Source organism: Archocentrus centrarchus, chromosome 24 (genome assembly GCF_007364275.1).
Source record: "Archocentrus centrarchus isolate MPI-CPG fArcCen1 chromosome 24, fArcCen1, whole genome shotgun sequence".
Lineage (NCBI taxonomy): Eukaryota > Metazoa > Chordata > Actinopteri > Cichliformes > Cichlidae > Archocentrus > Archocentrus centrarchus.
The window spans coordinates 33,932,394-33,945,075 of NC_044369.1; the positions used below are offsets into that span (position 1 = coordinate 33,932,394).

At 44.3% G+C, this 12,682-nt stretch overlaps 1 protein-coding gene across 2 annotated transcripts; it reads left to right on the forward strand.

Moving 5' to 3' along the window:
• Positions 1-5,357: 5,357 nt before the first annotated feature.
• Positions 5,358-12,442, forward strand: allc (allantoicase). Of its 2 annotated transcripts, XM_030721933.1 has the most exons (11): positions 5,358-5,531; positions 6,160-6,210; positions 6,836-6,923; positions 8,194-8,313; positions 9,353-9,432; positions 10,382-10,514; positions 10,617-10,772; positions 10,909-10,982; positions 11,640-11,748; positions 11,822-11,940; positions 12,012-12,441. In XM_030721933.1, the coding sequence occupies exons 1-11, from the start codon at positions 5,442-5,444 to the stop codon at positions 12,189-12,191; spliced, it is 1,200 nt and encodes a 399-aa protein (XP_030577793.1). In that variant the 5' UTR covers positions 5,358-5,441; the 3' UTR covers positions 12,192-12,441. The 2 variants fall into 2 exon arrangements, with proteins under 2 accessions (XP_030577793.1, XP_030577794.1); XM_030721934.1 differs by lacking the exon at positions 10,617-10,772 and having other exon boundaries at positions 12,012-12,442.
• Positions 12,443-12,682: the final 240 nt, after the last annotated feature.

Below are 12,682 nucleotides of genomic sequence, written 5' to 3' on the forward strand. Positions count from 1 at the left end.
GCCAGGGCTCCCACGGTCAAAGGACAAGAGCCCCAGAGAACCAGCGGCTACGGGCAGCCGGCCCCACCAGAGGCCGGTCATCTCTGCACGAGCCAGAGGAGGACCCTGAGTGCCCAAGAACCACCTGAAGCTGAGCAGCTGCACGCATACACATACACAGACTCACACACACACACACACACACACACACACACACACACACACAAGCACACACACACACACACACACACACACACACACACACACACACACACACACACACACACACACACACACAAGCACACACGCACACACACATAAAAAGGTGACAAGTAAAACCAACCTGAGCCTGAGACAAGCTGCTCCCTCACCTGACCGCCCCGCCCACCCAGGGCATGGACCATAAAGCGGCAGCCACAGCCCTCCAACAACTCAGAGTCCTCAGGTGCCTGCAGCCCAAAGTCCACTCCAGCCATCTCTAAGGCACATGGAGAGAGGGGACCACAGCCGACCACCCCCACTATGTAATGGAAGTGATCAGTGGGAACCAGAGAGAATCAAATTCATCTAATTGGGTTTTTGAGGAGGCAGACATTCTCTCCAGACTAATGTGGCCTACAAGTAAATTTCTATATTGTGTAACACATGAATTTTTTTTTTAAATTTCCAAAACATGAGGTTAGTTTTTTTAGTGATGGGTAATGCCGTAAGAATTACGTGTGATATATTTGATTTTCTATGTAATTCACTTACATCACGTAAACCATGTGGATAAATCTTCTCATGTCTTCTGCCAGAACCTCTGAACAGGCGTATAAGAACATATAGCATGCATGCAGTTCTCAGCATTATTGCCTGCACAGTAGGTGTATATGTTTGAGTGTGTAAGGCCCGTTTAGAACATCTTTTGTCCTGTATAGTTTGTTCTATAAAGAGTTTTATATTGTATAAGTTGTAAGTTTGGACTTTTTGTCATTTTGAAAATGTTTAAACAAATTTGTGTCCAGAAGTTTTGATCTGGATTAATGGAGAGTATCACATTCCCATTTTGCAATTAGGAGAGAAACTGAAACATAAATATTAAACAATAAAATACAGTTCTGATAACAATTTAGGAGGACAGAGATTTAGAAATTCATCTACCCATGTAGGCATTTCTAAATTTAGTTGATTGGGATTACATTTTTCCAATATGATGGACTTCAATTGCTGATATTCCAGAAATTTACTGTTGCTGATTCCATATTTTGATAGAAGTGCTTGGAATGGAATAAAGTTTCCATCTTGAATAACATGCTCTAGATTTTTATACCCTTCTCATGCCATAACAGAAAATTCAGGACTTTCATTTTCTGACAAATATCTGGATTGTTCCAAATGGGTGTTAGTTTACTGGGGATGAGTGAAGACTTTGTTATTTTTAAAATTCCCACCAGGCTGTATGAGAGATGTTCATGTTAAGGCTTTTATAGCAGTTACTGTATGATGCTTGATGCTGGGGCTAATGAAAGGTAGCTCAGAGATTCTTACTTTGTTCTCATGGTTTGTTCTATGTCCAACCATGGGACGTCTAACACACTTGATTTGATCCATTTTGGAACATAATCCAACCTACTGGCTCAGAAGTAGTGATAAAAATTTGGAAGCGTTTTGGCTTTTGTAAAGTTTTTAAACTTATTTGTGATGGTTTGTTTTTCCATAGAAATTTTGAGATGTTTGAATCTAGCGACTTAACCCAAGCAACAGAAGGTTTATTAGGGACCAATGAGAACAAACAGTTGATTTTTGCAAAACCATCATTTTAATGGTGAAAACTCTCCCCATCAGTGATATGGGTAAAGTGTTCCAACGTGTGAGATCATCCTCTATTGTTTTAATAGAGGAATATGATTTAACTGTACCAAGTCATACCAAGAGAGCCTGGCAGAAAAAACTATACCTAAATATCTAATATTACCTTATTTTAATGGAGTCCTGGAGGTGTTCTGAAAATTACAGTTCACAGGCAAAAGTGTTGATTTACTCCAATTGCTAATCCAATCTGATATAGATGAGAACTTTTCTGTCAGTGGGATCGCCTTTAGAAGAGAAGCTTGTGAATTCCCATGGAAAAGTAATACATCATCAGCATAAAGGCGTATCTTATGATCTGTATTTTCAGTTTGAATTCCTTTTATATTTGCATTTTGTTGGATTGCTGCTGCTAGTGGCTCAATAAAGGTGACAAAAAGGGAGGGAGAGAGTGGGCAGCCCTGCCTGGTGCCCCTCTGCAGGCTGCATTTGGGGAGCTGTACAGAAATAAATATCTTTAATCAAAAGTTACTTTTGGTTTCTGCATGAAAGGGTCACAGAGAGTTTCAGGAATTGATTGAAAGCCTCAGTTAACAGTTACACAAAGATACTGAGGGGTGACCTGACCTTAAACCCAGCATACAGAGATTGAGTGAATGTGGTGTTGAAGGTGTGGAGGTGGATCAGAGTGCCAGCAGGACAGTCCACTGCTACTCTGTTAGAGACAGAGGAGGAGAAGGATTCAGTGGGTATATGGCTATTTTCTTTTGGTTGTCCCAGGCAGAGCAGCTACCATCAGCAGCAGAGAGCATCAGACTCCAGGAGCAATCATTGCCTCCAAGCCAGCAGCTGCAGCCGCCTCCTTTTTGTTGGATTCTTTTTGTGTGTAACTCCAACATCAGCCTGTCCACACCACTGAACCTCCCAGTGAGAGCATCTGTGCACAGCAGCTGCTCCAAAGCATCAAAGCTCTCGATGATCACGGTTCTGCTCCTACCAGTGTCACTGTTACATCCCCCACCTCCAGCCCCTTGCTGGAGTCCACATTCAGACCAAACTCAAAATGACCCGACTGACAAGACAGTTCAGGTTCACTCTCTGTACTGACCAGCTGAGAATAACATGAGATGGCTTTAGACACAAAGCAAACATGTTTTATCCCAAAGAGCAGCAATGAATGAATGAATGAATGAATGAAGTTTTTATTGCCATGTGGGTGAACAAGTTCACACATTGGAAATTGCAGTTACAGAACACCATCCAAGAATACACAAACACAACACACATAGGGGGATATGTGTCCTCGGGTCATGCAGCCGTTTACTTGCAGCGCTACCTTTGGCAGGAGGAGAAAACAACACATCATGGGGAAGTTAGGTTAAAAAAAAAGTCATCTGGTACAGTGCTCAAAAAGAGCACTATACCAGGGTCCAAAAAAAACCACCTTAGCAAAGCATTTGCACATGTAAAGCTAGGACAGCGGCGGTAGGTGAGGTCAGGTCAGGAGGGGATGCAGACGGAGACGAGAGGTGGGGGCATTGTGGAGCCAGATGCCAGGATCCAGCCAAAACAGTTCGCTGATAGTGGTGGAATTTCATCAGCGGCCGTGATACACCAGACCCAGCTTCACAAATCACAACGCGGAGTGGGGGGAAGAGCAGCCGCACACAGAGCCCTGGAGAGAGATATGGTTGCCAACCCAAGGCCGGCAGGGGAGCCGAATTCCTGATAACAAATGTTGTTTTGGAACAGGCTGCTTGTTTTTCCAACAGCCTTCAGTCTTACTGGGAAACCATTCGAAAATCCAATATTCCAAATTCGTTGATTGCCGTCCTCACTGTGCAGAACCGAACTATATCTCCTGATCTAACCCCTCTCGCCTGCGAGCTCGCTAATCTTGCGGCTCAGGTCCACCAGGCTTTGAGTCTGAGTTTGTACGGCTCTGCTCAGCCCTTCCACCTGGGTCGGCAGCCTCTGCAGATGTCGAACCGCCGTCCAGATTTTCTTAATTTGCCAGTAAAGCAGGTATCCACCGAGCCCAAACAGAGAAGATACTGCTACCAAAAAGCCGAATATGTAGGCGTCTTCCACGTCTTCCACTCCAAGGGCCGAGAAGCACACAGGTCTCCACGAGCTCCAAGAGTCGATGACGTATCCAACCGGGTCTGTTCCACTCGGACACGCAGGCTCCCCTGTCCCGGATCTCATAGTGGAAAAAATTCGATCAATGATGGAGAATGCCCAGTTTGCCAGATCCATGGTTCAATCTTGTTCTTATTCGGACAGTGTGTAAAAGACGCTCTCACAGCAAGCAGCAAGCGGAGAGATGGGGAGGGCAGGGAGAGAGAGATAGTGCGACCGTCTCACTAAAGAGCGATGCTGACAGAACTGCCTCCTTCATGCTGTCAGACTGTGTGAGCTTTCTGTCATATGTAATATTTATATTATATGTATATATGTATTTATAATACATTAGACTAGAGATGTCAGCAGAATTCTTCTTGCTACATGTAGGTGTGAATGTTTTTCCTGTAGTCTGAAGTCTGCAACAGATTGAAGCAGTTTGACCATCCACCTGTCAGTCAAAGAGGCCACGCCTCTGATACTGCAAACTTTATTTAAACAGGTGAGTTACAGAAACTTCCTAACAGCTGTTATGATGGGGGGGAAATTAACTATAAAAGTGTACAGAAGAAGAAAACCGTATGGCTTCCATCATTTTACACAATATTAAACAAAAGTCAGTGTTTGTGTTTAATGTGCTGAGAGCAGTGGTGACTGCACAGTCTGACCACAACAGGAAGGAAGTACTGCCTTCACACATTATGGCTGAAGCAGCCTATTCCGAAGGAGCTGCTCGGTGATGTCATGTGCACGTGGTGTGAAGTGTTGACTGTCAGGGATGATAGCTTAGCCACCATTCTTCTCCTACTCACCACCTCCGGTGCATCAACCCTGCACAGAGCGCACCTCCTTCACCTGTTAGTTTAGTCTCTTCCTGCCTGCAGTTGAGACGCTGCTGTCCCAGCAGACCACACCTCACAGGACGGCTGACGCCACCACAGAGTCTTAAAGGTGTTCTCGGGACCCCAAAGGCCCTGAGACAGTCTGCTCTGTCCTTTCTTATAAAGTGCTGAGTCATCTGAGCAGTCCAGGTTATTGTTCAGATGAGCACACGGCTGCGGTCACCGTGTCTGCTCCCCGGATGATGCTGGTACAGCAGAATGATTGCACCTGTGGAAGTCCACCATCAGTCCTTTGTGTTTTCCAGCACTGATCTGGAGACAGTTCTGCTTGCATCAGTCCAAAAACTCCTGAGTCAGCTCTCTGAACTCTATATCACCCCCATCTGTGATGAGGCCGACGGTGGTTAGAGTGATCAAGAACTTCTGCAGTTTGTTTTCCTTATTATTTTGTATGCATGGATTTATTTTTATAGTTACATGTTGAGTTGAATGTGTGTATTGGTGTAGGACACACTGACTGCAGTGGCCCAACTCTGTGTCAGTTTCAGGTGAGTTAATAAAGCTAAAGATATGAAAGTAAATGAGTGACAGCGTGAGCAAACAGCTGCTGTGTGGCTGAGCGGACGCTGAACTTTGCTGTGTGAGCGGGTCTCTGCTTCAAGCTTTGCGTTTACGTCTCAGCGGAAACTTCAGGAAAGTGTCAGCATGGCAGAGAGGAGGACGGCGGGAAAGGAGGCTGCAGAGCCCGACTTCCTGCAGTTCAATGATCTGGTCTGTGAGACGGTTGGAGGGAAGGTGAGTCACCGAGGGTTTTCATGCTGCTGCTGCAACACACAAGCAGGCAGGCGGGTTCACTCAGTCCACACAGTATCCAGTAACTGTCTGAGGACACAGTTTTCATGTTCCCGCTGCAGTATAAAAACAGCATGAAGTCAGAACTGCACCACACAAACAAGTGCACATGAATTATAAAACTGTTGGTCTCTGCAGCTTGAAAAGAGGCGACTTTCAGTTTCTTGAAAGATGAAACTGTGGTCTGGATGACTGAGAACCTACACAGGTTTATTACTGTTGGATTCAAACAGTCTGTAATGTTGCATTGTTGTAAATTAATAACAGAATACTGTGTTCACATAATAAATGAACTCCAAATATTCAGAAAGAATGACAAAGACAACAAACCAACAAAAACACACACACGGCTCTAACACTGACCCTTGTACCGTCCTTCAGCTCGTCTTTAACTGTGTTTCAGGGTCTGAGTATTTCCTGCAGCGCTGCTCAGGAAAGCTGCTTCGCTCACTTTCTGCTGGTGTGCTGAGTCAGAGTCCAGTAAACGCTAAATGAACTCGGCTTTAACTTTGCTTCACGTCAGCGTCATCAAAGCTCGTTATGTTAATAAAGTGACCTTTTCTTCTTCCAGGTCATTTTTGCCACAGATGAATGGTTTGCCCCGGCCAAAAACCTGCTGAAGGTAAAAAACCAAACTCATCACCATCAGTGATTCTGTGAAGGAGGTGTTGTAGTTTGTTCACATTAAAGGGACAGTCTGCTGTTTCAGACCAGCTCTGAGCCCAGAGATTCATACTGCAGTTATCAAATACACAGTTTTATTAAAATAAATTCATTTCCACCAAAAGAAAAACAGCATATTGCTGTTCTTTTCATCAGAAAAAGGAGAAAAGTCTCTAAAAACACTAAAAACAGTCCATTTTAAAGGCACTGTTTATAGCAGTGGATCGATACATGAAGCAGGACAGCGAAGTCCAGGAATAAATAAATGTTTGAATCTCACTGCAGTGCACAGCGATGAACTGGACAGAGCAGCAGTGGTGTTTCCAATGCCAAATGTCTTCATGTGCCACACTAATCAGATAAGAAATATTACCAGATTTATCTTTTAAATTGTTCTTTTAAAGTCTCAGAGGCCTCTCTAAGAGGTGTGACCCCGCCCATAAAAAAATCAAAAACCATACCTGGCTCTTCAAGGTCGTCTCCTCCTGGAAGTCCTGCATTGACCAAAAACCCTTTCTTCCACTGTGTAAGTTGTTTTGGCACTGAGCTTTTTGGAAAGCACCTCATGATGTTGGTTTGTACAGAGAGAGCCGCCACAGTTCATTGCATCAGCCTTCACCGAGTTTGGAAAGTGGATGGACGGATGGGAGACGAGGAGGAAGAGAACACCTGGTTAGTACCCTGAATTCCCACCAGCACACCTGTTCTCTGATGTGGTGCTTTCTTTCACTCAAACACAATCAGCCTAAACCTTTCTGAGCGTTCTGAACCTTTCTGTCAGGGTCCTGGGGTTTGGGTTTGTCGATAGTGTTCTCTGTCTGGTTCTCAGTTGGGTTGTTATCTGTGTTCTGTTGGTTATGTCTTTTTTGGTTCGGTGTTTGCGTTAGAGTGTATTTGTTCCCTGTCTCATCCTCCTCAATCATTTCCTCCTCTGTTAATCATGTCTATGTTTCAATGATTAGTTATTGTTTGTCACTTCCTGTTTTATTTTGGTAGTTATTTGTCTCCTGTGCCTCCTGATTAGTTTTCCTGTCCAATTCCTGACCACCTTTGGTGTGTATATAGTGCTGTCTTCTCCTCAGTCCTTGTCTCAGTGACCGTTATCCTCCCTCGGTCTCGGGCCTTTTCCCAGTGTTTTGTGTTTGGTTCCTTTAGGTTCTGTCATTGTTGGGTCTTCTGGGGTTCTAAGTTTACCTACAGTTTAGGTTCTCAGTTTGTTATAGTCCTTTGAATCCTGTTATTAGTTCTAGTTAGTTGTGTGAAATTCCTGTGACCCCGTCTCAGTGTTCCAGTGTCTGTTTTGTCCCTCTGTTCCTCGTCTCTTGTGTTCTAGATTCAGTTTTGCTCCTTGTCTCTGTGTTTTATCCTCAGCCCCTCGTGTGTGATTGTGTTTGTTTTCCTTTGGTGTACCTGCTTCGCTGTGTTGTGTTAAGTTCACGCTTGTGTCATGTTTGGTCACTTCCTGTTTTATTTTGGCGATCCTTGAAAAGAGCTCCATTTTGCACATCATGTTTGCAGGATTCACCCTGTGGGTTTATTTTACACAAATACTTCAGTATTTAACTTTTTAATATCACATCAAAAATCTTTAATCTCATCACTGAAACAATCAATAAACAATATCTAAAATCAAATCAAGCACTGAAGAAAAAACAAGCACAAACACCCACATCAGGCTTTTGTCTTCAGAGGGAATGAGAAACATCAGCACTCACTGTCAAGTCATAATGTAGGAATATTCATATTTATATAGATTTATGTTATTTTTGAGATGCAGATATTTGCATATGATAACTTTTATGATGCAGGCGTATATCATAATATCAGGGAGAGCGCTGTGATATGTGTGTAAGAGATCTGGGTATCTTTCTTTTTTACTTACTAACAAGTGAAGCAACCATTGAGACCATCCTCATCATATTGGTTTGTTGGTTGGCTGAAGGTCATGATTGGTGCATCATCCAGCTGGGAGTCCCAGGTCTGATCTATGGTTTGGATGTCGACACGTCCTTCTTCACAGGAAACCACTCGCCTTATGTTTCCATCCAGGCCAGCTGTCTGGGTATGTCAGCATCATCACTTTCCTTTACCCACTTCCACAGTGTGTCTTTTGTCCTGTCTCTCTGACTGCCCCTCCCTGAGCCTGGTTCTGCTGGAGGTTTCTTCCTGTTAAAGGGAGTTTTTCCTTCCCACTGTCACCAAGTGCTGCTCATAGGGGGTCGTTTTGACTGTTGGGTTTTCTCTGTATTATTGTAGGGTCTTTACCCACAATACAAAGCACCTTGAGGTGACTGTTTGTTGTGATTTGGTGCTATATAAATAAAATTTAATTGAACTGAATTGCCATGAACGTTTGACTTCCTAAGATAAGATAAGATAGTGTTTATTTGTCACATCCGCAGTTATACACAGTACAATGCACAGTGAAATGTATTTTGTACCTGCAACCATATATACACACACATATAAATAAGAATAATAATAAAAATAAGTAATTCACACTATACACTATACACTATACACTATACACACTTTTACATGGAATTATAGATAATAATATTTACATTGTGCAATAATGGTCCAGTTAGGGCTCAGAGTTGAGCAGACGGATGGCTTGTGGGTAAAAACTCTTCTTCAACCTTTCAGTCTTAGTCCTCAGGCAGCGGTAACGCCGGCCTGATGGGAGCAGGGAGAAGAGAGAGTGTCCGGGGTGGCTGGGCTGTTTTAGGATCTTCATGGCCCTCAGCCTGCACTGCTTGGTGTAAATGTCCTGCAGGTTGGGGAGGGTGGTTCTGATGGTCCGTTCAGCTGAACGAACCACCCTTTTTAGGGCCATGAAGTCCTGCTTGGTGCAGTTTCCCATCCAGGTGGTGATGCTCCCACACATGATGCTCTCGATGGTGCAGGTGTAAAAGTTCCTGAGCACCTTGAGTGGGAGCTTGAAGTCTCTCAGCCGCCTGAGGAGGTAGAGACGCTGTCTGGCCTTCTTCACAGTGGTGTTTATGTGATGAGTCCAGGACAGGTCCTGTAGTGTACACTGAACCTTTCCACACAGTTTTTGTCTGTATCTAACTAATGTGCTTCACTTCCTGTTCTTCCAGACCAGGTCCCCCCTTTCACCCCGGAAGGAGATCGTACCGGCATGGCTGCCTCTGATGGTCAGATGGCTGCTGTTGCCAAGGTAACAGTGGCTTTCATGTGATAACAAGACCGCGTTAGGCCCCAGCTCACCATATATTTGAAAAGAAATGGTGGTGTACTGAGCCTGTGGCATCTGGCTCGTTGTGAGCACTGCTACTTTAACACGGCCAGACTCTGCAGCCCTGTGAAAAACAGCCTCATAGGAACTGAGAGGGTGAGCAGCTGCTAATCAATGCACTTTATTAACTGATCATCAGCAAATATGAGCACCAGGATATCACAGGGTCCTGAGAAAACCTTTTTCATGCTGCTGATTGGGTGAACACTTGTGGTACACCCACACAAAGAAAACATGCTTCAAAGCCCTTTGCTCACTGTTCCGCTCTGTTTTAAGGAGACAGGTTTAAACTGGACATGCTTTTTTCAGTTTCAATATACATCAATTTAACACTGAGCGCAGATACACACAGGTGATGCTGATTAGTCGCTGCTGATCATTGCACCGAGGCGTTCATGTCTGACTGTGGAAGCAGGTAATTCACTGAATCTTCAGCTGACCTTTCAAACTGTTTGGTTTTTTCAAAATGCAAAAGCTGTGATTGTAAACGGCAGCCCCCCCCCCCCCCGCATGTTTCTGTAATGTCGACAGTAACTGCGATCATTTCTAAAATCTGATGTTTAATCTGAGAATCATACAGCTGCTTTTGTGATGCGTGTAACTTGTAAAGAGCGACTCCTCCATCATTTAAACCAGTTTCCTGTCACAGTCCCACTGAGCTGAGAGCTGCAGAAAACTCATTTAGTCTCTTAAACAACGCTGTGCAGCTCTGCAGATCAGGTCCATGTGCAGGTTACCAGTTACTGTGAGTCACATTAAAAAAAAAATGAATTAGCTTCATTCAGCGTCCCAGCAGGGATGGAACATTAGGCCGACCTATGAGCTTATGAGCAGCATAGATGCATCTCACAGTCTGTGGTTTGATTGACAGCTGGGCTCGGAGGCGTGGCCAGAGCTGGTGAGTGTGTCAGAGCTGCAGCCTGGATACTCAGACTGCTGCCATAACTACTTCATAGTCAGCTTCAACAGGAGAGTGACACACCTGCGCCTCAACATGTACCCAGGTACACACACACACACCTGCACTGTGCAATAATATATATAGATCTTTTATATATATATATATATATATATATATATATATAATGTGTGTGTGTGTGTCTCAGATGGAGGAATAGCCAGACTGCGGGTGTATGGTGTCGGGCAGAGGGATTGGTTATGTGTTTCCATCAACCAGGACGTCGACCTGGTGGCTCTGACCAATGGGGGAGTCTGCCTCGGCTACAGTGACGCCCACTTTGGGCATCCACGCAACATGATTGGTTAAAATCACATAATCCAGTCATTTGTGTATTCTCTTTTACTGTCTGGTGTTTATGGATAATATTTTGTTGAATGGTCTCTGCTGATGGTCAGTGAACTGGGAGCGCTGGTAAAAACAGTGTGCTGTGTTTGCAGGTCTTGGTCGAGCTGCCAACATGGCTGATGGATGGGAAACAGCCCGCAGACTGGACCGACCCAGAAAACTGCAGGTCTGCACACGACAAACACTGATGTCAAATTTCCTGCTCCATACGTTTATTCCTGGACTCTGAAAGAGAGGCTTTGCACGAGTCACAGACAACTTTATTCTGACTGGCTGGCCCAAAGGAGGTTTGACAGCAAGTGGGTGGGGCTTCTACTATTCTCTAATCCTCTCTCTGTGACATCATACAGATCCAAGACTACAAAAAAAACTGTGTGAAACTGAGTGGCTCACAAGGATTATATATAACCAGGACATGAGATATATGAGAGGAAATAAGGAAAAGCAGATGTCCTCAAATGTCCTCACAGATTTAGAAAAAACAATTTTTAGAAAATGCCAAAATGTCTTATTGTCCAGCAGAGAGAAAAACGCCCATTTCTCCTAAGATGTCTCCTTTTTGTTTGTCTTTTTTTTTTTTTTTTTGCTGAACTCACATGGTCCTCTTTTCTAAAATGTCCATAACTTCTAAAATGTCCTCATTCCATAAGAAAGACTTTCCACTTATCCCAGAGGACCCTTGTTCTTTTCAGGCTCAGTGATGTAATTGTCCTCTTTTTTCTCCAGATGTCCTTCAATGAATATAACATGAATATAAATAATATTTCCCTTAAACGTGTATGTTAGGATGTGGGTTAAATGCCTCCCTGCCATTGTCTTGCAGGCAGACCAGCGTGGGATCCTGCAGGTTCCCGGCTGGGAGTGGGCGGTGTTTCGCCTCGGTCATCCCGGACTGATCAGCAGCGTTGAGGTCGACACCAACCACTTCAAAGGTAGAGACACAACACAGCTGTTTTTCTATCCTCTGAAAAACTCGGCTCTTCAGCCTGAAACTTTTCCCCTCAGGCAACTTCCCAGACTCCTGCAGGATCGAGGCGTGCACTTTGACTCCTGAACAGGAAGCTCAGTGCATCAGGAACAGGTGGAATTCTGGGAAATGGCAGGTCCTACTTCCCCCTCAGAAGGTAATTTTTTCAGCATGTTAAATCATTTTTGTCTCTAATCCTCTTCCTCACCACCTTCTTCCTCTCTGCAGCTCCAGCCCCATCACAGGCATCACTACGGCAAGGCGGAGCTAAAGCTGAGTCATCCTGTCACCCACATCCGTCTCATCATCGCTCCGGATGGAGGAGTCAGCCGCCTCCGACTGTGGGGGCGACCCACGCCGATCACTGCAGCTCTGGCCAATCAGAGGAGTCCAGCATCCAAACTGTGACATAAAACTATTATACACTAATTATTAAACAGCACTAGCTGCTAGCTGATGGACCAACAACCAGTGTTTAGAGTCAGCGCAGGGTTGCTGTGTTTCACTGTTTTATCAGCGTTTCTTCCAAAGAGAGGACCAGTGCTTGATTTGATGTTATGATACTGCGATTTATGCTCATCCAGTGGAAGCTCTCAAAGGCAGCGGCAGTTTTTATTCTGCATACAATAAATGATTTTTCAGTGTTTTAGTGATTATTCTGCAGCATTTTTCCTTCAGAGGGATTTTTGGTCCCTTCAGTTTGAGCTGAGAGAAAACCAACAGCTTAGAAAGAAGTTTAACGAGTATGTTTCATTTCTTCAAGCAGTTTTTCCAGTTTTGTTGATACAACAGTCAGAAACTACAAAAAGTGCACAAACTTCTGCCTCATAAGGTTACAAAGAGGTGCTGCCTTTGATGAACAGGTCCAATATTCATTCTTGATATGTCACCACCCAAAG

Excerpts from the sequence above, each read along its gene's own strand:
- allc (XM_030721933.1), top strand. The coding sequence starts at position 5,442 with ATGGCAGAGAGGAGGACGGCGGGAAAGGAGGCTGCAGAGCCCGACTTC. Across the intron at positions 10,773-10,908 it reads GCATCCACGCAACATGATTG|GTCTTGGTCGAGCTGCCAAC; the intron begins GTTAAAATCACA and ends CTGTGTTTGCAG. Across the intron at positions 11,749-11,821 it reads CGACACCAACCACTTCAAAG|GCAACTTCCCAGACTCCTGC; the intron begins GTAGAGACACAA and ends TTTTCCCCTCAG.